General features: G+C 42.4%; 1 protein-coding gene across 2 annotated transcripts; it reads right to left on the reverse strand.

Moving 5' to 3' along the window:
* Positions 1-236: 236 nt before the first annotated feature.
* Positions 237-27,514, reverse strand: crtc3 (CREB regulated transcription coactivator 3). Of its 2 annotated transcripts, XM_076146868.1 has the most exons (15): positions 26,279-27,514; positions 23,599-23,709; positions 22,060-22,190; positions 18,951-19,010; positions 13,729-13,791; positions 11,912-12,015; positions 8,354-8,392; positions 7,999-8,084; positions 7,610-7,659; positions 6,020-6,240; positions 4,920-5,155; positions 4,495-4,674; positions 4,268-4,351; positions 3,497-3,704; positions 237-2,988 (listed from the first exon to the last, which is right to left on the reverse strand). In XM_076146868.1, exons 1-15 carry the CDS (start codon positions 26,408-26,410, stop codon positions 2,783-2,785), a joined length of 1,911 nt encoding a protein of 636 aa, XP_076002983.1. In that variant the 5' UTR covers positions 26,411-27,514; the 3' UTR covers positions 237-2,782. The 2 variants fall into 2 exon arrangements, with proteins under 2 accessions (XP_076002983.1, XP_076002984.1); XM_076146869.1 differs by lacking the exon at positions 13,729-13,791.
* Positions 27,515-27,795: the final 281 nt, after the last annotated feature.

Consider the following 27,795-nt stretch of genomic DNA (forward strand, 5'->3'; position numbering starts at 1 on the left):
AAAAAATACACAATGGCAAACTAGGAACACTTCACTACAATGCACTGCTGCCATCTACTGGCAGGAAGAGACACTGCATCCTCAACAGCTTTAAACAGAACAGTTTTATTGTTGATATTAAATCAGAGAGATGAGCACTAAACCATAACATTACAAACAATGAAAAATGTATATCTTTAGGGGGGAAAATGACATTTTAAAAAGTAGTAACACTAGTGGGAAAAATCTTTAAATAACATAACTGTACATTTTAATATGTAACAAAAAAAGTAAGACACCAAAACAAAGAAAAAAAACATCTGAAATCCTTCAGTAAAAATAAAAATATTGTCAACAATATTAGCTCTAAGGTTGGCATTAAAAAAAAAGAACCCAGAGAAACAAGTAGACTAGAAAGAGCTAGTTTGTAGCAAACAGAGCTAAAGCTAAAGGGAAATGAGCAATTAATTCAATCTGATACATGTTAGTGCTGGAATATGAAAAGTACGGTAAGGTAAGGCAGCAGAAGGCAGCGTTTAAACAGGTGGGGAGGGCAATACCATCAAAAAACAGGAAAATTACAAACTGCAAAGTGGCTCCATCACTCATCTACTTGGACAGGAAGAGAGCAGACACACATTTACACCCATGAGCCGCTTCACTTTGACAAATCAACACACTGAAACTCTTTCATGCATTCAGACACCAAAACACCTCAAAGTGCAGACCCCTTCTGACAGAAAAGTACAAAGAAGAAACAAAAATACAGTGCCGTGCAGCAATGTACCTGCCATCAAAAACCTCACACACGTTCTTTTACACAACTCACAACATCAACTGTTGTTCTCAAATAAATCCGCCTTGACCCTGCAGATGTGTTCAAGTACACACTGTGGACACTGGACACATGTAATATTGAAATCCATTCCATTTGATCCCATGCATTGTGTACATATCCAAAGCAGCCTGAACGCCCTGTTACACTGCATCATGTAGAACAAACACCCGGTCAACAGGCTGCATTTCAATTATTGATGAAAAAGGTTGCATAGCTGAAGGAGCAAAATCAGAAAACTGCTTTAAAAATGTCAAAAATAGAAGTTCTGCCTTCTTAATATTTGACTTGCAACATGATTTTATCTAACAGACACTAGGGGGCACTCAACGCCCCAAATGGCCACTTATTATATAATCATCTGTTAAATACATGCTTCTGTTACAAACACACATCACCAAAGGACCAAATGGCCAAAGCCCAGATCAATATAAACCATATAAATTCTTTTATATACCATACAAATTGAACAGAACTTGTCACTAGTGTGTCAAAACTGTGTGCTTGCAAGTGCTACACAATAAGTCTCAAATTCTTTGTAATGGCTCCTCTAAACATCTTTGGGTTTTTGGTTGGTTAATAAAACACTCTTAACAAAGATGCAGATGTAAAAACATCAATGTACACAATGTGAACCAATTAGTGCAAAACAGCCGAGTGCAACATTACATGGGTCCAATGTCCATTACAGTCAGCTCCCTTTGACTTCATCAACAGGGGCGGCGGTGGCGAGCCTGATGCAGAGACAGACAAGCCTAATGCAGAGACGGACACGGAGGACGTTATTCATCCACGATGGCACAGCGCCGGACCTTACTGACGAGAAGTACGAGTGCCATAACAAGTCAGTAAAAAAAAGTAAAATACACAATATGCAGTGATTACACAAGAAGTAGATTGGAGAAAAAAAACAAGTCAAGAATGAAGTAAATCTTTTTTCAATGGCTCACAGTAAACTCCATCAGTGAGCAAAGAAGAGGAGGTTGCCATCCACATTTAAAGGGAAAATATAGGATTTATAGTAAATATATCTTACAATTCTTCTTGTTTTTAACCCAGAAAGTCAAAAATCCATACTATTTACTTTTTAAAATCTCATCTTTGTAAACAGTTTACCCTTTTTGTCTTTAGTTTGAAAATACATTCTAATCGGACTGAAATCGAGGCTTTCTTATATATTGACATTTACAGAATGTGGCAGAACATCTGCCAAAAATATTCAGAGACTTTACGAAGAGAAATGAATTGAAAAGAAATGCTCCCTCTGGCCTTCATTTTGACCACAATTGTTGGAGAACCAATGAAGTAGCCATTGCACAGCCGCCTGAAACAGGGCGACCAGATGTTTCAGTGTGTTTCATTGTGCCACCACTGGATGACCGCTCAGTGCTGAACTGTGCCATTCTGGGTTCCCATTTGCTCACCTGTGTACAGAAGCTGTGAGCTGATTAAATTTGTCAACATTACTGCTGCTGTTGAGCATAGTGATGCAGTTGCTATGGTGTGTAACCATAGTGATGAGGTTGCCATGGCTTCAGATGGCTGTGAGCTCCACAGAGAAAGAAGCGAGAGGACTTTGGTTCTGTGCTGGATCTCTGCGTCTGTCTTTTGGTTCTGCTGTGCCGTGTCTGGGTGCTGGACTTGGACTCTCAGCTGATCCTGTACCGCTCCACCACCACACTACACAACATCTACTAACAGATCTGTTAGTAGAAAAGTTTGTGTGACACAGGTGTGTCAACAGTGTTTGTTCACAAGTCTCCTACTTAAAATGTGTGTGTGTGTGTGTGTATATCACGTTAATGTCGGTCACATTGAATGAATGGTAGTGGCAGTGGATGCATGCACAGTGGCCCAGTAGATATGCTTTGCATGCATATTTAGATATGTACAGTTTTTACTGCAAATCCACGTGTGTGAGATGAGGAGGAAAAGTCACTTCCTTTAAACCAGGAATGCTCTTTTCATTTAGAGTCTGTCACTGCGGAAGGTATCCTCCACAGATGGGTCTGGCAGTACCATGTCAGGGTCACTGAGCATGCTGAGACCATCCAGGCTGAGAGGCTCAATGCGGAGCTCATCCTCCAACGGGAAACATCCTTCTGAGTCAAAACATTCGGGCACAGTGGAGAGTGCACTGCTGATGTCCTTCGACAGACTGGGGTTGGAGTCATCTAGAGAAGGGCAGGGGAGAGAGAGGAGGAGGTGGAAGGAAGAGAGAGACAGACAGACGATAGTGGGTGATGAATGTTTTTTCCAGTTTGGGAAAATGGTGGAACTTCCTGTGACAGCTGACAGTCCCCTTGCCTTGGCAACAGGGCAAGGAAGCTCAGAGGAAATCTGGCTATACACTCCACTCCATACACAACCTGTGGTGATGAAAATAGCCCCCTGATGTACCATTAAAACTCAGGGAATGGTTCCATGTTCAGGAGACGCTGGCATGCTGCTATCACCAAAAACTGTGCCAGTAAAATGCCTTTAGTTATATAACGAAGTGAGCAAGTGTGACTATGGAAAACACCCAATCTATTTATTATTGAACTTGTATTTTGTGTGTGTGTGACCATATTCAGCTTTTTACATTCAAAACACAAATGACCCCACAGATTCTTTTTTCTACACATCACCTATGGCGAAATTTGCCGAAATGGTTACAGCCAATGGCAGCGTCAGACTCACCTGTGAGGATGATGTTGGGGAGCCCTGCACTGCAATTGGAGTAGAACATGTTGGACCTCATATTCAGGGGGTCCTGCAGGTTGCCATGGCTACCGCCCAACCCGGCAAGTGCTGCCTGGGAGTAGTAGATTGAGGAGGAAGAGGGGTCCAAACATGAACCCCCCAATGTGGAGCCCATTGCATTTTCCAACAGAGTGAACTGGTCCAACTTACAGGCAGATGGTGGAGACAGAAGAGACATGCAGGTGAGCTGTGCAGCCAAAAGTGGGTGAAACACTTTAATGTGCAAATACTACACTGACCTACTTCTTGTCTACAAACACAGGCTCAGAGTTTTACTTTTATTTTAAGTCTGATCAGGTGTGTCTGAGACCAACCAAAAGCAGTTCAGCACTTTGTCTGAACTGAAAAACCTAAATGTTGCAACTTTGACAATGTTCTGCTCATTCTTCACATTACAGGATTAGGAAGAGGCAAATATGTAAGCCCAACATGTGCCCTTTAAGTATTTTACAATTACAAAAACAGCAGGATTTTCTATTTATGTATCAGTACTGAAGGTATTGCAGTAACATATTCTTGGCTGTCACTTCTGTGTTGGACTACAGAGACAGCATAGCAAACATTTGCTTTGTTTGTGGTGACCCAGGGAGTTAAGCAAACGACTAATCAAACAAGCCGACCTGTTAAAATGCCCCTTCGGAAATAAATGTTTTGTACACTCTCCAGTAATGTGACTCGAGTGTTTGTGGAGCGTACCACCGCCTGTACCTGGTAGGGGAGGGTCTTGCTCTGGCGATTGGAGTACTGTGGCTCCATGAAGGGGTCGCTAAAGAAAGCAGCCATGTTGTTGTGCTGTTAGGGAAAAAAAGACAAAAACAGACTGAGCATCAAAGATACTAAAAACACTGATGCAAAACTGTGTCTGTGCGTGTGCGTGTGGTTTTGTGATAGCAGGCATTGACGCCCTCATGTTAAAAGTCTTAAAAGACACTTGCATGGCTCGTGTTGAAGTCTAGTGGGATATTGTGAAGGGGAGAGATGGGCTGCTGTTGCTGCTGTTGCTGTTGCTGCTGCTGACGCTGTTGCCCCTGGCCCACGGCATGCTGGGACTGTTGGTAGAGTGGATAGGGTGGGGGTGGCTCCCTTGGCATACTGCTGGTATCCAAGGCAACTCCCTACACAAGAGAGAAAAAGGAGTCACCAGAGGCTGAATACAGGCAGCCGTTGGGAAATGGGCATCCAAGTTGGAAATGTATTGTTCTCATTGGTAAGCAAATTAAAATTCATCCATCCAAAAAAAGAGGGTCAATCAATTCTACCTAGTGTAAACTGCACTGAATGCGTTTGTTGCCGGAGCTTAAGATGAACATTAATCTTTACAATGGCAGCAGTGTGTCTGGAATCATCAGAAGGTGCATACCTGTGTAATGGGGGACAGTGAGGGGGACATGGTGGGCGACAGCTGCTTGGCTAGACCCCGCCGCTGCTCGGCACCGGGTGACAGGGTGAGAGGGCTAATGGGAGCGGGCCGCCGCCGGGGGGAGTTGCTGGACAGACGCAGGGAGGAGTTGATGGAGGGATTGCTGTGCGATGACTGCATTTGGCAGTTGTTGAGGGACGCCTGTATCGAGGGGTTGCTTAGAGAGGAGGAGAGACCTGCAAGAAACAGCAGAAATTAGACGCTTACAGCTAGAAAAACAGATTCTAAGGCGAAGCGCGTCAGAATGAAACTAATGCGAATTCAGAGAGGATATGAGCCCAAAGGGAACACGTGCAAGTAATGATGTAGCATGTATTCATTTTCCAGCATACTCTGCAGTCTCACCCAATAACACTGGACTTTTTTGTGCGATTGTGCAGATGGAAAGAGCAAAGGAAAGGAAAAAAGAAAGAAAAGAGGGAAGCGGGGAAAAGAAAAGAGCTGTTTGTGGCAAGCCAAAGCAGGGTCAAAGTTCCCCTGTCACTTCTGTGCTCGGCCAAGCTGAACTGTGCTTAACATGGAGGGAGAGGGAGGCGGCAGGGAGAGAGGGAGAGAGAGCGTTGGGAGTGATCAGATCAGGCAGCAGAGTTCAGAGTGAGAAAGCTGGAGACAGAGAGATCATTCTGTAATCCTCCTGTAATGTGCGACTGGCAGAGAAAGGAAGCTGGAACAAGCTCAACACTGGAGCAGTGTGGCGCTCTAAACAATGGGGCCTCCATCAGTATCAGTAATTAATAATAAACCAAGTCCAAGACCAACCAGTTCATCAAAGTGCAGACTTAATTGTGCGCACAGTGAGCTTTTTACATGGTTTTGCATCAAAAGGAAGTCCCTGCAGAGTGTCCTGAGTGCCCTGGAGCCTGTGATGTCACCCAGAGGACAGAAACCTCCCACCTTTCACCAAAACCACCCAGGAAAGGGACTTCATACATTTACTCTGTTACAATTTGGTTTTGAAATACAGCTACTTCACATAGATAAGTACTTGATCAAACCCCCCCCCCCACACACACACACACAGAAAGATGAGCTGCACGCACTCTGTGAGTTTCCGATGCCTAAGTGCATCATGGCGGCTGGCAGGTTTCCAGTGCTGCTGCCCCCGCTGATGTTGTGGTATCCCCCGTTGTCGTCGGGGTCCAGTGGGGTGGACAGTGGGGAGGGGAAGTGCAGGTTGCTGAGATCGGGCAGGGAGCCGCCAGTGTTCAAAGAGCCCTGGTAGTGGGACAGGCTGGGATTTGGCTCCGGGGATGGGAATATACTGCAGGGGAGACAGATTGGACACAAAGCATAGACTGTGAAACTATCAAAACTATTTCATTACATCGTTTCCTATTGTCTTAATGTCTCATGTTCATGTTTATAAGTATCTGACTGCATGTGTTCACATTCAACAAAACACATTTGCAGAGCAGTACAAAAATTACAATGGAACCTTGCTCGAACATTAATTTAGCAATGTCTTAGAAAACTGCCCAGTTATGATATCGATCTTCCATCATAGCTCGGATGGTAGCTTCACATTACATACAGAAACTACTGCTATGTATCTACAGTGCTGATGTAGCTCTCCTCCGTGTCTGTTTTGACTGGGCAAGGTGCCTGGATAATGATGATAATGATATGCGCCTGCACAGAGAAGTGAGATGAATTCCAACCATACCAATTTCACAGCAATGACACATTCAGACATCCGATATGAATCAGATCTGGGATCACATAGGCAAGTGGCCCAAAACCTGATTTGGTTTGTTCTCGCTGCTTCGAAAGTAAGTAGATCTGCATTAAATACAGGCCCATAATAACAATACTACTTCAGCTTTTACAATAATGCGACTTTAGCTGTATTGCCACATTTTCTTCCCTTCAATCCACTTGTTCTTCTCCCCCCCTCACCATTTTCTGTATTCTTCAGTTGTTGATCATATGCTGCCATTGCCCAACAACTATGACTCATTGTGTTGTCTGTCCACACACAAGTATGCGCACACACACAAAACAATGACAATATGTGGCATGAATGTTTGCTTCCACAAACGTGTGAAAGAAAAAGAGAAAGAATTCATTAGCAGCCGAAGAAGCTTGGCACTTTCTGCGTGCATGATTATTTGCACAGGGGTACATCGGTCCCAATGTTCTGTATTTCTTTTTAATACACTTACTACTACTATTATTATCTATGGTTTACACATTAGACAACAAGGTTTCTTTCCTGAAAAATCAGAGGAGGCTCTTCAGAAGACAACATTCCTGTCCATTGGATGTACTGAAATGCAGATGACGTCACAGTAGAGGACAGTAGTCTTAATCAACGGTTGTTACAGAATTTCAGTGGAAACGTGTTGTAATAACCGTGTTCCTCTTATTCTAACAGGCTGAGAGGTCTGAAGAGGAATACAGAAGAGGAATACATCCTGTTTCACGTCGAGGGAATGTATGGCATTTCATTTCTAACGTGTCATTGTTTCCTGGCTACTGATCTTAATGATCCATGGGGAAGGCATGTATATTTAGAGAGGAAGTTGTATTGTATTTTGGGCGAAGAAGTTGTTAAATGTGTGGAATATGGTTACATTAATGGCAATTTGGGTATTTAATAAGAAAGAGGATGTGCTTCTCTGAATACTTACTTAATTCCAGGCACTTCACAGGATTTAGGCCGCGACGCCAGAGACTGGACCTGAATCAGAAAAATGACATATAGCTCAGTGGGGGCTGTCAATGTTTGAAATGGATTAATGCCATAAAACACTGGACAGAATAAAAAAAATAAACCCAGGCCATGAAGATAATTATAGATGTAGAAATGATGGAATCAGTAAGGGTCAAATAGGACTGATTGCAGTAGATTATATTGCTTGAGATCTAAGAAGCTAAATCCACTAACAGTCACAGGGAGTTTTTGAGGTCACCATTATCAAAATAAGTGCTTATTTACACTTTGATCTGGCATGTACGGCAAGTAGCACAGAAAGCATAAAGCAGGCATTCATTTAATCAGTAAAAGCAAAAGTCTCACCTTCTTGGCTTCCCACAGCTGCTTGGGCAGGGGCTTACTGACCCCCATCAGACTCTCCTCGTTAGATAGAGGAGGGAAGGAGAAGACTGCAGAGAGGGGGGACATTATTAAATCATGAGCTGTGCAAATAAAGCTGTGTCTCTTAATGTAACAGAATATAATGTAACAAACTAATATATATTTGCAATATACAGTATAATTGCTTCAGGAAATGAAACTCAAATCATTTTGCGAATTGATGTGAAAAGCCAGATTGGAGCTTTGGTACTAAACACCTAGAAAACACCAGCGAAAACATGAAAAGGTGGCAAGAGATTTGATCTTGCGTGATCTCGGAACAAATGGTGCAACTCACCGTCTCCTGAGCCGTCCAACTCGGCCTCATTTAGACTGGCTGCATGCAAGACACCGTGGGGAAACGCACAAAAGAGGGAGGTGGGGGGAGGGGGGAGAACACAGAAAGGGGAGAGTAAGAGAATATTCAATATTAACCAGCTGTTTTAATCAACAACCCCGCCCCCCCCAACACAAACATGTTTCTGGCACAATAATCTGACTTGGTAATAGCAACGAGCCCTTTGGAACACACGCTACAATTATTGTGCAGCTTCATGAGCACAACAGCTGGGCATCTGGCATCATGTTATTAGTGATCAGTCACCAAAATGAGGAAAGGGAAGAGAGAAGCTGGGTGGGAGTTCACAGACTGTGGCACCAGAAAAACAATGGCCCTCTCTTCATCTCTCATCAAAGAGTCTCTTTCTCTTCCTCCATAATGTAGAGCCAAACCCAGATACTCGCTCCTTTGTCTTTGCCCCCCGGTTCTTGACTATTCTGTGCCTGATGCTTCTGTTAAGCAACAATGTTTCCTGTGCACTGTGTTTTAGAAAACACTTTTTCATTCTCTGATGTCTCCTTCAAATCTCTGCTTTGTACTGACTTGACCTCTACTCATTTATAATCCTTTGTGCAACGATTCCTTCTCTTTCCACACCGTCATTCTTATGAATCTGCCATTCTCCTCAGACTGACCAGCAGGAGTTGCTGGTGGAGCGCCAAGGATTAGAGCCTTCCGTCCGCTTGCGTAGGTATCACTACTGACGAGCGAACCTGTGCAGCTTTGGGCAAGTACTTCATCTGGGCGCCACAATGCTCTCATTCTGAGTGCAGTTAATTTAGAGAGGCAGCATTTAGGAAAGAACAATGAAGCGATTCAGCGGTCTGTCATTGTTTCGTTTCCCTTCAAATGTGTCAAGTCAAGTCAACCAGGACAGAAACAGGACAACTGTGACAGAAAACTTTGCCTGATATCCCTGGCCGGGTCACTTATAGCATGAAGTGCACTCAGAATGAGTCTGGGCTGAGAAAATCATAGCAGAAACTACAGGTCTGAGGTCACTTAAGGCCTCCATACATCCATGCTTCTTCTTTACCAGCTGGCAGCAAAGCCAGCTGGTAACGATGAAACTGACGCTCCATGTGTTTCCACCTCGTCAAGGTGAGTCATACCTGTAATTCCTGGTTAGATGGTTCTTCAATCAGTCAGGATTTAACACTCAGAATACAACTCAGAACCTGCCAGAAACGTGACAGGTGTCATCAAGGCCCTGAGAATTCGCAGCTCTCTGCAATGTCGGCGCTTTCACACTGGCAGGGCGGCAGCGTTGAAGCGTTGCCAAAATGTGGCTGCTGCGGCCAGACAACATCCATCTTTCACATTATAAGCTTTGCTGCTGCAGGACCCAGCGAGCATTTAACCACAGAAGGCCGCCATATCCACTTGAAGCTTGTTAATGTCATTTACTTTTTTTAATGTAAACATCAATAGCCTGGGGTCTAGAGAAGAGGATTCCTGCGTGAACAACACCCAAAAATGACTGACTTGAACTGTGTTTTGTAGCCTGTAAACAGCTGTAGTTTATGTTTTCATAAATCAACAGTGTGTTTGCAGGGCCCCACAAGCCACAATTATTTTTTGCCCTATTCAATTTGCAGCACAGAAAAAACACCATAACAAAATCAACCGCAGGGCAATTTCGAAAATGAGCGCTCTCACTACGTCCTGCTGTTGGTTGGGCTGTGAAGCTGTCAGTGGGAAACAGACCTGAGGCAGCGCTGCTCATCTCCTTTCATCTTAGTGTTTACGGTTTCCTCTCTAGGCTATATGGACAGCACAGCTTTGTGTAACAGCCGATGTTTAACTGTGTACAGTAACTATGCAAGATGGTGGCACACACAGTCCGCTCAGTTCACCTCTGAGGAAATAACATAACATTATAATGGGCTGTTACTTGCACTTGCTGGAGCAATTATCTAACTCTCCATTTAGGTCACCCTGACATTAGGGGGCAACCAGAAACACAGAAATACCTCATATCTGCCTTTTTCATGGTCAACACTCACATACAGGTCTATGTTTCTACCTCGGTTTAAGGTGGGTCATTTAAAACACTACATAACAGACTCTGGGTTGAGCCATATACCAACACTGTTGATACTATTTGTATTTAAAATTCATATTTGGCTTAGAGCTTAAGCCAATATCCTGTTTAAACTTGTTGGCTAAACATAGTGAGTAATAACATGTTGAAGGAGGACTTCTCTCGTGAGTTTAACACCCCATCAGCTCTAAGATCAGACAAACACTGTGCCGAAAACACACTGCACTCCAAAATGGGACAAGTGGACAAGATAGCAAATGGGTGAGTCATTTTAAGGAAAATAAATACATGAAGAGTGAGTGACTTGACTTCTCTCACCTTAATTTGCCAATTATTTATTACATCTTTTTCTTTGGGGGGGGGTGTCAATTCAAATTTTAAATCGTAGGTGTGTACACAGAGCTGATGTTTATTAGTGTCACAGAGCCCAGAATGACTGCCAGTCTGAAAACGAGGTGCTAGGTGGACTGTGTTCTCTGTTAATGAATGACCGCAGGAACAGAAACACAAACATCATAAACTGTCAAGATTACTACACCATCAGCCGATCAGAGGAGCAGCCTGTCCACTGTATGTTACTGAACACGTATCAGCAGGCTGTAGGTACGCTACCAAATGTGTGTTTGGGGAGGGCCGATCTTCACACGGATACAATGACACTGCCTTGGGTGTTCAGTATGTACAACCCCTTCTGCCACTATGCCGTACTGCGTATTCCCGACCTGCTTTGTAACTTTCGCCTGTGACCGAGGTCATTCACCTTCACTCCATGAAATAAGAAAAATAAAAAAACACCAGAAGCTGTTAAATTGGAGGTACTCAAAGCCAGATATACTAAACCTTTTGTGCTGGTTTGGGGCACAAATTTGACGCATTCTGCTCTGAAATACATGAGTGTTATGTCTCAGGCTCATGTTTTATGGATTGTATGAGTTACACTCTAACAGTTGACGTTGAACTGTGTCCCTGTAAAATGTTTTGATTGATTTTTGTACTCTAATTTGGATTTCAATATCACTGAATTTATATTTTGAATTTTCCAGGTTTGTTGAGGGCTCCATGTTGGCCAGATTCCACTATTCAACTGTGCCTTACAAACTCTTTGACACTCCAAAGTAGGTGGGTACATCCGCTGATTATGTTATTATCTGCAACCATAACAAATTAGATGTTAATTTCACACTAATGCAGGCCCAGCACCATACCCATCTGCCCGCAATTTGCGCAGCGTGTTTCATGTATACACATCTGACCCTCAATCTGCTTCTCGTGATGAGGACAAAAAGGAGAGAAAATGCAAATGAGCTATGGATGCCTATACTTGAATCTACATTTACACCCATATGGTAGAATGACTCATTATTTAAATCAGATTTTCACACGCAACACAGAATAAAAAAAAACCAACAAAGTCATCTCTCTGGTGGGTGAGGTGAATATCTTGTGTAGTGCGCATGTGCGTTAACTCTCACCGTTGTGCTCAGGTGGAACTCGACTCATCTGCTGGTTCATGCAAAACGGGTCCTGAGGGTTTGGGTTCATAACGCTCGTGTGAAGAGCAGAGTCAGAGTTGGTTCTTTGTAGGAGGGAGAGGAAGACAAGAGGAGAGAAACATTATGTTAGAAAACCTTGAACAGAGGCAGAGGATTTCTGAGGGCCAGAAGGTCAGTGAATCATCCGCCTTCTGCTCTGCCTCTACACCAAGCTTCATTCATCTGGAGCCTTACAACTCCACGCACACATGCACACCCTTACAGCACCGACTGGAGTAGAGATTTCTGTGCCTAACAATTGGATCACGGGGGAAACAATTAAATCTAAGCACTCTATATTCACACGCTGCTCATGGTTATCCACTAAAACCCACATACTCAACAGGAGGAAACACTATCACAAGTGGCTGTCCTGTCGCTGTTATCTTTAAATTGTGAGAGCCGCAGTTAGAAAGCTTGCTGCTGCTGGCAGGATCTTGTGTTGAAAAGGTGACAGGGCACGTCAAAGTGAGTTGATACAAAGAAAAGAATGAAAACCGCATTTAAGGATGAATGGAATGAGAACTGCAGCTTCATTCTAGCACTTGACACCCATGTTTAAAAGCCATTCACACAATGATGCTTCTTCCATGAATGCACTGATGCTTCTTGTGTACAGACTGTAGTTCTGTTTTTGTATGATAAATATCACTTCATTTGTGGATGTTTGACATTGGGATAAGTTGGTGAGTAAACCTAGGAGTCACATGACGAGAATAATCTTATGATGGTTGTGAATTGAAATGTTTTCAAAAAAAGATCAAATTTCAAATCATGAAAGTACAGTTACAGTAATCAAACTCAGACAAACCTATTTGTCCATATAAATGGTTCGCCTTTCACTAAAACACACATGCATGCACAACCTACACACACACACCGTCCTGTATAAATCCAGCTGAGGGCTTTTTCTAGTGCTCTCTGTTAACCATGAGCAGCTCCTTAATGCGTCACGCCTGCTTTATTTGTAGTCCTCTGAAGTTTGTGGTTACAACCACTTTTCAGTTTGATTCATGCATTGTAAAGGAAACGTACATTTGGTAAGCAGTTGTTTGCTAGAAAAGCTATGACATTTACTTTTTATTCCACCAGTGAAGTAAAAAAACACAAGATCAGCATTTCATTAGTGTGGAAATGACCTCGGCCAAGTTATTCTATTCTACAGCCTACATTACTGTCACAATTGAAAGAATAATAGGCTGAGAATAGACGGTCGTTGATATAGTTACCGTAACTTCCACTGACCATATGGTGTCAATATTATACAACACCTGGACATCCAATGAATTCAGAGAAACATTTTTAAATAACCGTTTCAAGAACAATACTAGGTGTAAGAATGAAAGAGAGACATGAATGGGTGAGATACGAATGGAGAGGCTTGATGTCAGCTGTGAGGAAGAAACCATGCAGAGGAGCCGTGCATCCTAAAGCTGGGTTAGTGAAAGAGTAACTATTGATTAGTCCTTCAGAAAATATAGTTGGAACGTACAGTACATTGCAAGAAGGTAAATCAACCATTACATGACAACTGACTGTGTGATCTCAGTGCATCAATGGAAGAAAAGAGGATTATTCAAATGTTATAAATCAGATTTACGGACCTTTAAAAAGCACAGAACCCTAAATGTTAAAAACAGTATGGGAAGAGACTGCAAAAAGATGAAAAACGGTTGTTAGCAAAATAGGAAGAAGAACAAAAGGAGAGGATTGAGGGACTGAGGGAGAAAGACTGAGTGAGAGGTTTCATGGATCACCTGTTGAGTTGTGAAATTAATCTAAACCCAGGCCGTTTTTCCTCAGTCCATGGCTGTTGATCCCTTCAAAGAGAGACATAGGAAAAGCATGACAGATAAAGTTAGTGGGTGACAGCCACCAAGACCCTTTTACTGCTGACCACAAGAAACTCCAGCTCTGAAGATTGAGGAAGAGAAAACCTGTCTTTTTTGTATCTTTATTAGTGTATAGTTGGAAAAAAGAAAGACCCTGGAAACACTGGAAACAGCACAACACTGTTGCCTGAACAAAGGAAAATGGAAAAGGGACCAGTTAGGCAGAGGAAGCGCAAAAGCGGACATTGGCTCTTAATTCGAGACTAAACGCAACATGGTTACATTACACCAGAAAAAGGCCTACAATCACAGCTACCTTCCTTTGAACTACTATTCAAGTGCACCCTAATGGCCTTTGGTGGTCAATGCTTAGTCCGAAACGCTCCAACGGCACTTAAAAGCCTTACATAAAGCCATCAGAATGAAGGGTAGGGATAACAAATATATTGGAACGCAAAAGGTTGACGTTATGATCAAAGCATGCTGGTCTTCAGTGACACCGCAGGGGGCCATCTCTGACAAGGGCGTCATGTCACCTGCAATGTGACGCCCAGCGAGCTGTAAAAAAGAAATCAAATAGCATGTCACGTCACCTGGTGGAGTTTCTATTCTTGTCACACTTGGGGTGTAGTAGCCTATATTTAGGTGGAGGTATTTGACGTAGGCTATGGAATGCCGAAGAGCTGCGGCACTCCACCCATCCAACCTTGAACAATAATATCAGATATTACAAATGCATTTTATTTTTCCTTTTACTGTCCCGATTCCTGCTCACCTCCTTTCCTGAGCTTTCCTGCTGGCTTCTCTGAGAGAAAGGTGCAATGAAGTACAGGAAACAAAAGTTAGAATATCAACTAACTAACATGCAATACACATGTAGCGACGAGGCTTTTCAGAGTCCACATGTAGAGCAGAGGGCCGAGGCTGTGCTCTAGAATATGCTGGAGAAAAAACACCCAAGAATCGTGAACTCCAGTGGAGATGAACTTCAGAATTGAATGATTTTTCTTTCCTGCAGCCAGATAAGTTAGTTTTATGAATTATATCTTTGGATCTTGTCACGCTTTCCACAGTCAATCTTCGTCTCTTGGTTTGTGGTTTGGAAAATGATTCAGGTTCATATTCAGAAAATCTTGATATTTCAAGTCTAGTAAGAAATGCATAATACAAAACAAATACTTGTGATGCACAGAAACAAAGACACCGCGTGTATTACGGATGTCTACAGCAAACTACCCTTGTCCTGACACTTAATTTCAGTTCTCCTTTCAGTTCATATTCTAACCATCTGTTTTTTTGTATATTGGTCTTTGCTTCTGCTTTAACCAGCAAAGTCTACTCGCATCAGGCAGTAAACTATTCAAATATTACACAAAGAATGCTTGTTTGAACACAAGCATCTGACACTGTTATGACACCAATAGGCCTGCTTTATTTTTAGGGCACCCACTCTGAAATTGATTTTAGAGTGAGAAAGGCGTACACACCAGCAAAAACACTCTGTTTTTTTATGATGGAAGCGATCAGACCACCTAGTTGGTGGATAAAAGCCCGCCACAAAGACCAAACCTCATCTCCCACTGAGGCAGCAGAGGAAACTTTTAGCTCTCTCTCCTCTGTAAGGACTCTCTCCAATCCAGTCTCTTGGGGGCCTAGTCTGAGATTTAATCCCAGGAGAGGCTGGTGCAGGAATAACAGGCCAAAGATGGGTGAGTGGACGAGAGGAGAGCGTGGGATCGAGATTAAGGCTGTGACCCTAAAACATAGTCTCTGAAGGGATGCACACAAGGCTGTACTCGGGTCTAATGGATCAGGGCTTCAGGAAACAATATCTTATAAGCACCTGCCTACTTGGGACACCAACACATTTGACAAGCCACACTTCCTGGCCAGAAACATAGACAGACAGAATCAACACAAACACGGAAGGTCCAGAAAAATGCTCAAATCTGTTGGCCAGACAGCTGGTCGTGGTGTGGTTAAAGGCTATGTGAACATGCCTGGTTCCCCTACATTTCTGTCGTGCCTGACAATCCCCAAGCACTGGCCCACTGCCTAAAAGTTCATTGATCTAAATCAGGCTGGGAAGCTTGACATGAGTCTTTTATTACAAACTGCAGCAAAATATTTGTGTTATTGTTCATATCCCCATTGGCAGCATTATCACAGTTGTACCAGTAATTCTTTATGGGTCCACTGTTATGTAAAGCAAAATGAAAATATATGTGACATTGCAATACAATAACATAATTGTCCAGTCCATATCATAATACACATTCTCATGGTACATGGCTAGATATAGATACTTCATTGATCCGACAAGGGAAATTGTCAAATCGTACTGTAGAGACAGTAGTAGTAGTAGTACAGCAGTTAGAAGATGAACACACTGGGTGGTATTTAAAGGGTTAAGGAGCTCTGTGGCTCTCATCCAGTGCTGACTGGCTGTAATGCAATGCAGATGTGGTTTGGCATTGTAAACATTTACCGCCCTGCTCTGCTCTGTGAAGGGGAATCTGTTTCCCATCGCAACAGGACAAGAGGCCAAGATCATTTCCATGGACATCATGAGACACTTGTCCACTGAGCTGACGTTTGGACGAGACACAGGTTTTTAAACCTACATATAAATACTTGTATATGAATATAAAAAGAGTAGCTCTTGTAGATGTCGAACAAGAAATCAACCCTCTATCAAAAGGTTTAGAGAACCTTACAAAACAGCCAGATAATTTAGATACCAATTAATTTGTTTTGCTCAGCATCATAGGAAACATGGCTGAGACACACTTGTGAAATCTTGCGCCAATAATGCTAGCATCTGTCATTTATCATGATGATACAAGGGTTCAGTTCTGTTTGAGCAGTGATCAATCAGAGCACAATGACAGATAAATTTCATGTGCGTTTGCTCAGAATGTCTCGCCACACTGCATCAGGCACTGATTTAATTGAAAATTCTCGTACAAGTTGCAAATTTTGTGCACACCCAATACTGGTAAAGCAATTGCTGCTCAATTAAGCAATGTCTGACCCGAGCTACTTCATTTCCCCTTCTGCCAATAAATGTAAATTAGCATGCAATCATGAAAATCTCACTCACTTACGGCCTCCTGCCGTCATTTCAGGGATGTTCATTTGCCAATTTTTCTTTTCAGGAGTACAATAAGCTGCTAATAATGAGTAAAAGTACCCAAAAGCAAAGAAGCAAGGCAGGTATGTGCAACAATGCTCCAGGTCCGATTTAAAATGAGCAGCTCAGACCTGAAACCAAACTTAGTTTGGCAAATTATCAAATCAATACTAAAATGCAACCCAAAAAACAATGAAACACTTACAAAATACTTGTGCAGCTACAATTATAAGCAGGGAGGAGTTGGAGGGTGAGCCATTGTGACTGGCAAACCTGCACTGACGAGTCACTTGTACATCTCTGCCTGTAACACCATGGGCCAGAATGCACTAGTGAGGAGGAAATGTATCCCTGTCTCACACTGTGACACCAATCTGCTGCAGGTTGGAGCATGAGGTGAGGCTTGGCATACAGACACTTGATAGAGCATATATTGTGTAAGATGTTACATTCAGCAATGAAACAACCAAAGGGAGGAACGAGCAATAATAGTGTTGCATTGTATTTACATGCAGGCGTATAGGGAAGGCAAAGAGCAAAAAATACCAGGAATTCTAGATGAATGACTGTATATGTGGCCAAGGTCATATTGTGCTGTAGACTAGCACTCTACATGTACGGTCACACACAGAAGCATGTATGGCATTCAATGGATGTCAATTCTCTGCTACCTAATTGATAAGAAATACTACAATCTAATGCTCTCCTGGCAATTAATTCTGCCTTTGTGAATCTTAGAAAGTTAAATCTCTTTTATTGATGGGGGTGTTTGCATGTGTGTGTTTCTAGTCTGTGAACATGTGATGTATATTAAAAAAAACAACCGAGAGGAAAATAATTTCCCTCTGGGTATCAATAACAGTGTTTCTGTCTTTCTTTCTATCTATCTATCCCCCACCAACCATCACCCCATGTTTATTAACCGAAGAGGGCAAAACTTCTTTCTTCAGCGTTTACATTTGTGATTTAATAATAATAATAATAATAATAATAATAATAATAGTCTAAAACACCCCACCCAACAAAAACAGAATATTTAAAGCTTCACAAGGGAAGGATTTATTGCAGGACAGGGGAACAGGGATATCCAATTAACAGGTAACTTAGTAATTATTAAATCATCAGAAATGTTTGGGGTTTTCATTACAGAACACACTTTTGAGTGTTGCAATTCCACATAAGAAGCACCACTCTGCCACATGGCACTCAGAAACAGAAACACACCCACTCTGAGAGCCATGATGTCTGGTTGCCCTGTGCGAACGTTTGTCAGCCAACCTGTTCTGTGCTATCAACAAAGACAAGAGGGTGTGGGCCTTATTCACTTTTACAATCTGTTGCAGTATAGTCAACACGAAGGCTGGCAAATGTCTGTCTGTGCCCCTGAAGAAGATGAGGCAGGCTGGCTGCCAGCCGGCCAAGCTAGCACACAAAACACAACCATGGAGAAGGAGCAAGAGTGAAAGAGAGTGAGCGGGGAGGAGCTTGGCTGAGCTTTTTATCACAGGCCATAACTCACTCCCTTGTAAACACTGAGGGAAAACCATCAACTAATATACTGACTTCTCCATGTAGGCACTGGGGGAAAGAAAGCAGCCAATTTCAGGCCAAGCAAGTCTAGCACATTTTTTTCAACAGGTATTGCAACTGAATTCCTGGTACAATGGGCACACCACAGCGTCAGGGTGCTGAAAACATCAAATAAGTCAATAGAAAGGCTTACTGCTGTTGGGTGTAACATTTAAAGCCAATGTGTATTTGTCAAAGACTTCCCCATGGCTAAGACGCTATCCTGACACCCGGGCATTTTTGCAGAAACCAGGACTATGTCTCGAGCTCGACCACACACTGAATACATACATGTTTGATTTGAGTTTGATTAGGATAGAAAGTGTTTGGCAGAAGAGAAACAATCTGGGTAGACAACTGAGACGACACGGGAAAAAGTGCTGTAAAACACTGCTGTAAAACAATCTAGGTGGAGGAGGAGGGGAACAACTGTTATGTCACTCACCTTCTCCAGTTGTTGTCCGGCGGTGGGGACAGGTACACTGCTCCATATGGAGAGCTTTCCATGTGGGAATTAGTTAAGGAAATTATTGGCACAAACACCTAAGTATCCTGTGTTAATACATTCATTTCATTTATATGATTTCTACGTTTTTTGACACAGCTAAAAGGGAAGCCACAGAGGGAAAGTCTCAACAAACTGGCGCTGACTTTTTTTAGATGTTGTATAACTAAACACAGATGAAACAAATTAAATATGGTAAGAGAGCATAAAGCATTTCTATTGTTTGCACGTTTTTAACTCAAATCCTATTCCAATGAAAGACAAGCGTGAACAATACTGCTGCCCTTTTCCTTTTTTTTTTTTAAAGTTAATGAAACAATGACAGCATTATGATTTAATAATGAATGCTTGTGTTGAGTTCCTGGCATTGTCTGTTGACGGGCAGGACTTCAGACGGACGGAGTTCTGTCTTGCAACAGGCAGTCTGTCAATGGCTACAAATGGAGATCCTCTCTACTGATAAGTCTCCAGTTTGAGTGTATATTTGCTATCCAATTACAAAAAACAAAGCTAATTAATGCAGATATTGGGAGGTAGACAAGGATAGCTACTCTTATGCATGTATCAGTTTAAGCCCTGAACAAATCAACATAGTTGTACAAATTCAGACTCTCACTCAAAACAAAACACAAGCCTCTGGATACATACATAAACATTACCAAGAAGACAGGCAGAGTGGGCTGCAGAGAAACAATCCTGTCCAACAAGTTATTTCATGTGCTTTTACTACAAGACTCTTTCTCGTCCCTTCATTCATTCATTCATCCAGTCAGTCAGGATTTTACCTGTACTTCTAACAGGGGCAGAACCAGCAAGCAGAAGTATCTAAGTGGTTTAAGAACTCCGACTTCATTAAAGCACACTCTGAGGAATCAGCCTTCATTCGGGTCTTTGCAGGAGATTGTGAAAATATTTAATTAAATATTCAGAACTGCATCACCAATAAATAAAAAGTTTGTTGGTCTAATCTTAAAAAAACTTAGATAAAAATGTAATATAAGAGATATAATCTGCCAATTACAAATACTCTAAATGTTGTATTCAGCAATAATGATGTCAATGCATTTACAACTAACAGTAAGATGCCTGTAATGTAGTGATTGATTTTCGTTGGGCTCAAGCAGGGGGGAGGGGATGATGAGTTTTCATCTTATGGCAAGACAATCTTACAAATGTGTCCCGGCTGCTTGGACTACATTTACACATGGCTAGTTGTGATATGATCACAATGTTAGCCGACATCTATATGTGGTCTGACAGGCTGGATTGCACTCGTTGCAATACGTTGTGCACACGTGCATTTTTCTTTATCTGGATAAAGATCACAGTTCTTAGTGTAAAGAGAGTGTAAAAAAGAGTGTAAAAAAGAGTGTAAATAGGATGTAAATGAAAGACAGCAAGAAAGAGATGCCGACCCTTAACACAGACATGCACTGTATAGTATATCTTGTGATGCAGGGCTGACTGAAGAGTCCCTCCTAATTTGGAACCAACAACAAACAACAGTGACCCTTGACACCATTTTGCAGCTTTCATGCACGCCTAAATATATGTGTGTGTGTGTGTGTGTGTGTGTGTGTGTGTGTGTGTGTGTGTGTGTGTGTGTGTGTGTGTGTGTGTGTGTGTGGGGTCTGTGTCAACACCACTCCGACAGATACAAATAGACAAACGACTGCAAAGTTGTACAAGAGAGCATACTGTGAATCCCTGCTGTATACAATAGTGTGTTCTATACTGTAACCCAGCTTTACAGTAGAAGGGAGAACATAGACAAACCACAGTCATATTGCCTAAATGAATTGATATCTAACAAATAGATCAATTGAGGAATCATTTTGTACATTTAGAGCAATTCCATGGCAAAATCTCTGGTACTTTGAAGTTTCCTCAATGTATCAAATCTCATCAATCCCCATGGCCAATTGCAGCTGTGCACCGTAAAAACATGAATGACTCTGTAGTAAGAAAGTAGTCAGTCAAAAAATGACCAGGAAATGAATATGGATATGAAGAATGTTTTTCTTAACATGCACACCCCAAAACTCAGATTGTAACAATGATATCACCAACGATGCTATTAAAACTTGCCATTACATTACGCAACTGGTCTCTGCGGAGCTGTACAGTGGTATGACATCACACACTGGAAAGCAGGACAAATCCTCTCTAGCTTATGTCTTTATAAATCACACACCGCAGTGATGGGGTAATTGGTCATCTGTGTCCTGAAGCATTGAAACATTATGAGTTAGGGACATACCTGAAACTTATGTGCAACAGTGGTGTCATATAAATGTGACATCTAGGGTGTGAACACCGATCTGGCGTTAGACAGGACCAATGTTCCCTCTAAGCTGCGCGCTTGCGCAATCGCGCACTGCTCGCACATTCTCAGCGCACAATAAAATCTATGCAGCGCATAAAATAAAATTCAACATAAACTGTAAATTAATTAGACCAATAACTTTTTTTTCTGTACCATTTTGCAATGTAACTCAGTGAGTGACAGGTGTCCAGCACCTCCCCGTCGACGACGATCTCGGACAGCACCCCCCCCCCCCATCTGATGTTGCTCACAGTGGTCCTCAGTTAGGGAGCTTGTGTGTATGCCCAGACACATGAAAAATTAGAGGGAACATTGCACAGGACTCATCCTGATCTCAGGATTTTCTCTCCAGCACTGACAAAAGTCCAAAACTCTATCCAACTACATCTTTGTCCATTCTAACCATAATAACAATACACTCATAGACAATCGCACATGAGAATATTCTGAGAATCTCCCACAGTCAAAAGTAATCATCACTGTTACTGTTTTATATTTGACAACTCCATTTTGCATAATTATTCCTGAGGCTACTCTGCCCGCACTGGTTCACGCCATCATACTGGTAGAAACACAAACATGAAAAAGCTGCGGCACAGCAGCCACCAAGAAGCGACAACACCAAATAAAATAAACCTGTCAAGGCAATGGCTTGATCTTATGTGGATGGGTCCGTGGGCAGTTCTCTGCAAGGTGATACCTCTAATTCAGGCTTGAAAGGATATCTGCCGTCCGTGCTTGTCGAGGGGTCGGCGATGGGGAGAGTTGATGCGGTTGCGGTCTCTGTGGACCCTCTCCACCAGCCCATGGTGGCGAGTGCCTCTCACTGAGTCGAACCCTGAGGGGAAGCCTCCCTGAGAGGGAGAGAAGGAGAGGCTGTTCACATCTGGCATCACATTTTCAAGTGTGCTGTAAAACTGCAGTTGTATAAGGTTGTTAACAGAGCAGAGAGCCAGGACCCGGGCAGAGCTGTGGTCCACAAGGATCAGGACTGAGAACCACAGCACTACATTAAGTACTGTCCATTCAGTGAATTGAATGAGTTCTTACAAGTGATTATCACTGAGGGGAATCTAGAAGCCACTTAACTTGTGGAGCTTCGTTCCCAGCAGTGACGGTGAATAAGTGAGAGGGGCTTTCTCCCTCCAAAAGGGGATTGATGTCTGGACCTGGTCGCAAAACTGCAATTACAGCTCTTCCTCAAAAGGGCAATTCTTCGAGTAACAAGGGCACTTTCACCTGGACCTTCTGTATCCCAGCATAGCCAGATCCTCTGAGAACTGACACAGATACGGCCCCAGCACTATACAGAATCACTGCTGGATCACTGCAGCGTTGCGCTGCTTATAGAAGTGCTGCAACCAGCAAGAGCACTGATCTTTCCTTCCACGATTTCCACATCTTCAGAGGCTGAATTGCTGAATTATTTAAAAGTCTCACAGGCTCGATTGCACTTCCGACCATCCACAATGTTTTTGCAATAAGTGTAGAAAAACATTAGAAAATGAGCTCATGGGGTCACACAGAATTGGCCTTGAGGAAGCTCCATTTGAAAACAAGTCCTTGAATTACTGTAGATAGGTGGCTACTTCAAGGTGAGCAGAGCTTTCCAGATTCCACATTTTACATGTTTAGTTTTGCAGTCAACACTTCGCATTTGAAGGAAAACTTCACTGCAGTTGTGGGACCTATACCTAGTTCCTTTAGCATATGCTTTTATGTACATATGATGAACAAAACGTGAAAACCTGGACAAAGGATTATGGAATCTCATTTCCTGCAATTACTCTCAAATAAATACATCTTTGACAAACATTTGACAAAGCTGTTTTCCCTTATGACAGACCACTACCACTTAATTCTCTTCCATATGCTTCTCCATTTCTTGGTCATAATTGACTCAATTTCTAATCGTTCTTTTGATTTGATTAAATTACTTTGTCCTCTGCCTTCATAGTCAGACACTCCCTTATCTCTGAATCCCTCCAATTTCTAGACATCTCTTCAAATAGCCGCCATATAATAATAACCTGCTTGTTGTCATCAGGGTGTGGGTATTGCCGGAACAACTTGTCCTGCCTTCTGCTTCATAAGGGGGGGTTGTCACATACTGCTGCCCCAAACAATACCGGGACATTTAGCTGGAAATATTCCTCAATGCCAGTGTGGACAGTACTACAACTGAATTCGAATATACCATCCGTGTTAATGTGTCCAGCCCTTGCGTCTGTCCCAGAAAAAAGAAATGTGATGAGATCCCACCTGAAAGTCAGCACTGACGTGGCCAATCTGATTGACGTTGGGCAGAGAGCCACCATAGTACTGCGCCCGCGACTGAGATAAACGAAGCTGCTGGATCTTCTGAAACTGCACCTGTCGGGTAAAAGGGGAAAAACAGTCACACGATTGTCCATTAGGGTTTAGCGTTTCCATTTTTCTCAAAGCTCAAAATCAGAAAAGAGAAGTTAGCCCAGGTAACAATTTTCTTTGTTTTTGTTTACTTACTCATTGGTCAGATCATCTTTTGAATTGAAAGTTAAGTGCTCAAAATTTCTTTTCTCGTATTTACAGCATCACCATGAGTTAAGGGTCATTTCATAATGAGAATGTACAGCTTTGGTAAGAATGTAAGCAACAAGACGAGGCAAAAATAAATACACCGCCAATCTACATTTCATCTAGATTAAGCACTACAGTTCAACCAGGTGTAATGGTGTCATGTTTACTGTGCTGTCAATTACAAAACAACTAACAAAAAGCTTGATTATTCAATATGCTTCATTCTTTAAATTTGAATAGGAATATCTAGGGAATAGATTGATCAAATAACTGGTGTGGCTTCAAATCGTTTTTTTCCATCATAAATGTGGCAAATATACGCAATTTTTGGGACACAGGTTGTGGATGATCTTTAAGGAAATGGGCAGCTTGTGCTCCAAAAGCAGCACCGTTCCGAGAGATGCTGCAAGGATTAACTTGCAGAAAACAGAAGGCAGCTTATTCTGCCAAGGCGAAGTAACAGAGCCAATAGGCAGGTGTGATCAGGAAGGAACAGGCAAATTCAGGGGTGTTTCTTCCTTTGACTGCTGAAAAGGGTAAAATCAGAATCTCATAGACTGAATTTATTACTGCCCTTACATCAGCTGATATACAGCAGAGGTCTTATCCTTACAGATATATCACAAAGTAAGAGCTGATCGAGAACAATGTAAGCACAATCCATTAACTCTAAGCAAATGAAACGCAGTTAAGTTTAATATCCAGAATTATTAAGTGTAAGCTTAATAACGATGGTGGAGCGTTAACCTGAGACACAATGAATAGATTCACAGTGTGGTTGCCATATCTGTCTAATCTTTTAGACATCCTTACTAGATACAGCGTGTACAATTCTCAGTATACAAGTCTTGGTACTTCTAAAGCCTTCTAATCTGCCCACTCATCTAGAGGGAAAAACTTAAGTCATCAAATTTAAGAGACAACCAAAAGGTCAAATTCATTTCACTGCAAATGTCAGATTACAAATGCCGAAAAAGGACATAAATAACTGGCTGTCTTACACACATTTTTCAATCTGGAACAAACGAAAAGAAATGCATAAATCCTCATTTTTACCCATCAATCCAGTGTTGGTGGTATTAATCATTACATAGAATAGGCTTGATAAAACATACAGACTTTCCACATCAATGCTTCATAAGGCTGCTAATTGCTGGCACGGCAGGTACTGAAATCTGGACTACAGTATATTTTGAATGTCCCTCGTGGCTTTCTAATTCAGTCCTCTGGCTACGGCTGTAAATGTTAAACCAGCTGAATCTAATTCCAGCTGTTTGCCGGCAGTATGTCCTGTGCCCAGGCCAGCCTCCACCTCACTCACTCACTGGACTTTTCTGTCTCACATAGGTCACCGATAGTTCATACCTTACACCACACTTCATTCAGTGTCACCTCAAAACCACTTCCTATAAGACTGGCCCTTCTGCACTCTCCCTCTCATAAAAAGAACACATTGTGATCCAATGGTATGGGGAAAAACGCGAATAAGGCCCTTATGTCCTCCCAGGGAGACACTGTCTGGATTTGAAATTGTCGTGAAATGGGGAGGAAAATCAAATAGATTACAACTGTCTTAAAGAAATTGATATATTAATCGACTTGGGGGGGGGGGGGGGGGGGGGGCTAGTCTCACCCTCTATTTTTCAAGATGAGCCCTCATTTAGATACATGTTAAATTCTTAATCAGAAATTGTCTCTTCATTGCATGTCATCTGAACATTTATAATAATCCCAATAAACTGCAGCTTTCTGAAGCTTTTAGGTACTAATATGGTCTATTGTGTATTATATTGTTTCAATAACAATAAATAGACATATATAACATTCCACTTCTTCAAAGGGTCTTTCAATGATGCTCGGTGTGGAAATCATGGGTGAAATAATGGGACTGAATCACAAGTAACAGAATGACAGGGAGCAGCTTGGAGTGATCACAAACTCTACTAAAAGGCTCTTGCACTGCTTCATCACGGGGCTTTTGACAGGACATGCAGAGAGCTTTTGGCGCGTGGTGGACATACACAAGCTCCAGCGTCCCATTTCCTGTCCCAACTTAAAAACGGCTCATACTGCGAACAAAGCTGCCTCTTTGATAGAGATTGCGCATTTTTATCACCCACTAAAATTGACAACTTTTCAAACATTGTGGCCCTAATTCTGAAGTCAAATAGTGATTCCCGATAACAGTTGTACATGGAGGTTTGCTCATTATATTAGCAGCAAAAGGGGTTTGAACGAACGTCGCTAAAACTGACAGATTGAGATAACACATGACTTCAGAATAGTTGAGGTTTGGTCAAAGATGGAGCATCGTTCCTGACTAACGCACCCATCCGCGAGGACCACCAGTGAATGACAGGGAAAATAAAAACAAAGTATTTACCCGTGAAACAGTGAGGTCAGTCATTAGCTGGTCGAAGGCCCGGGTCTCCTCTGCCTGCTTCTGGTTGTGCAGCGCGATCTTCTCGCTGAACTTCCGCGGGTTGGAGCCACCTGTGCCCGGGGAGCCCGACATTGTGCGGGCCGCGGATTTAACAACTTCAGCTACTCGGAAAAAGTGAAAGCCGTTCCAGAGAGTCGATTCTCTAAATTCTCAAAGTGCATTTCAGTGGATCCATTGCAGATTTAAAACATCTCTTTCTCGTGCGTCCTGCCTGTGTTACTGAACTAGGAGTCACCTCGGTTGACTGAACTGCCGGAATTAAGTTTGTTATTGTAAGCCGCGTTTGTAGCTAACGTAGCTAAGCTAAGGCTACCTTACACAAAGTTGTCTTCTTGTGCCAAGTCAAAGTAGAGGAATAAAGAAAATGTGTGTGGACCAACGGTGCTAACGCGTCAACTTCGAGAACTTCGTGTACGACTTGCGTCCTGGTTAAGCGACTTCAACCGTACAAAACAACTTCATATTGACATTTGTGCAGCAAACCACTTGTTTGAATGTAGCGTCAACATAGCGTTAGCTGTGAGCTAGCAGAGGTGAACGGGGAGCCTCGAACAGCTGAACCAAGCTCCTTTGGCAAAACTGCTGTAAATGTCGTCTTCGTTCTCAAATTCTCACACTGTCAAATTGGTGGAAACTCCAAGTGTATCAAAACCACGCGGAAATGATGTGGAAATGCGACAGCGCTTTAACCACAGGATATAAGAATGCAGTTAGCCTCACCGGGTAAACGTTGCTAATGAGGTTAGCAAAGCTCGAGTAGTTGAGCAAAGGTTTACACACTATGTGAATTTGTGACCGTGTGTGTCTCTCAGTTGCTCCGTCCGTGGGAAAAAAACGAAATTTTCGATGTAATGTTCACAAATGTCCAAAAAGCAAAACCGCAACAAAACGTCACCATGTGATACAGGACCACAGTCAACAATTTCACACTGAAGTTGTCACAGCGGTGTAGAGTCTTGCTTTAATCCACAAAGAGACCAACTCCAAACACCACGGCTCCATGTAGATAAACCACGCAGACGGCAACGCTCGTTCCCTCCTCAATGCTAAACGTCACGACTGTTGACAAACCGATGCCGATATAATTTCATTTCACTCGTCGTCGTTTGACATGGCGAGAAGCCGCAACAAATCCGCTGGCTCGTTTCTCCATACTACTGAGAAAAAAGTCGCTGGTAAAACACAGCCGATTCCTGTACTGTCCACAGGGCGGCGACAAAGCTCGCATTATTCTAATACGTTTGCGCTGATTGGTTTAGATGAGTATTGGTGTTATTATTATTACTATTACTGGAAGTGTTCCCCTTAACAAAATATTATAAAATAACCCGTTGGTGTAATTTTGCTAAAAAACTAAATGACATACACGAGAAGATCCCCCTCTCAGACTATATTTACAGTAGTGGCTAAATGTGTCAGCATCACTTCAATCTTCGAAGCTTTGAAAGTACGCTCAA

Source organism: Genypterus blacodes, unplaced genomic scaffold, assembly GCF_046128005.1.
Source record: "Genypterus blacodes isolate CSIRO-AG114 ecotype Tasmania unplaced genomic scaffold, CSIRO-AGI_Gbla_v1 ptg000036l_1, whole genome shotgun sequence".
NCBI lineage: Eukaryota > Metazoa > Chordata > Actinopteri > Ophidiiformes > Ophidiidae > Genypterus > Genypterus blacodes.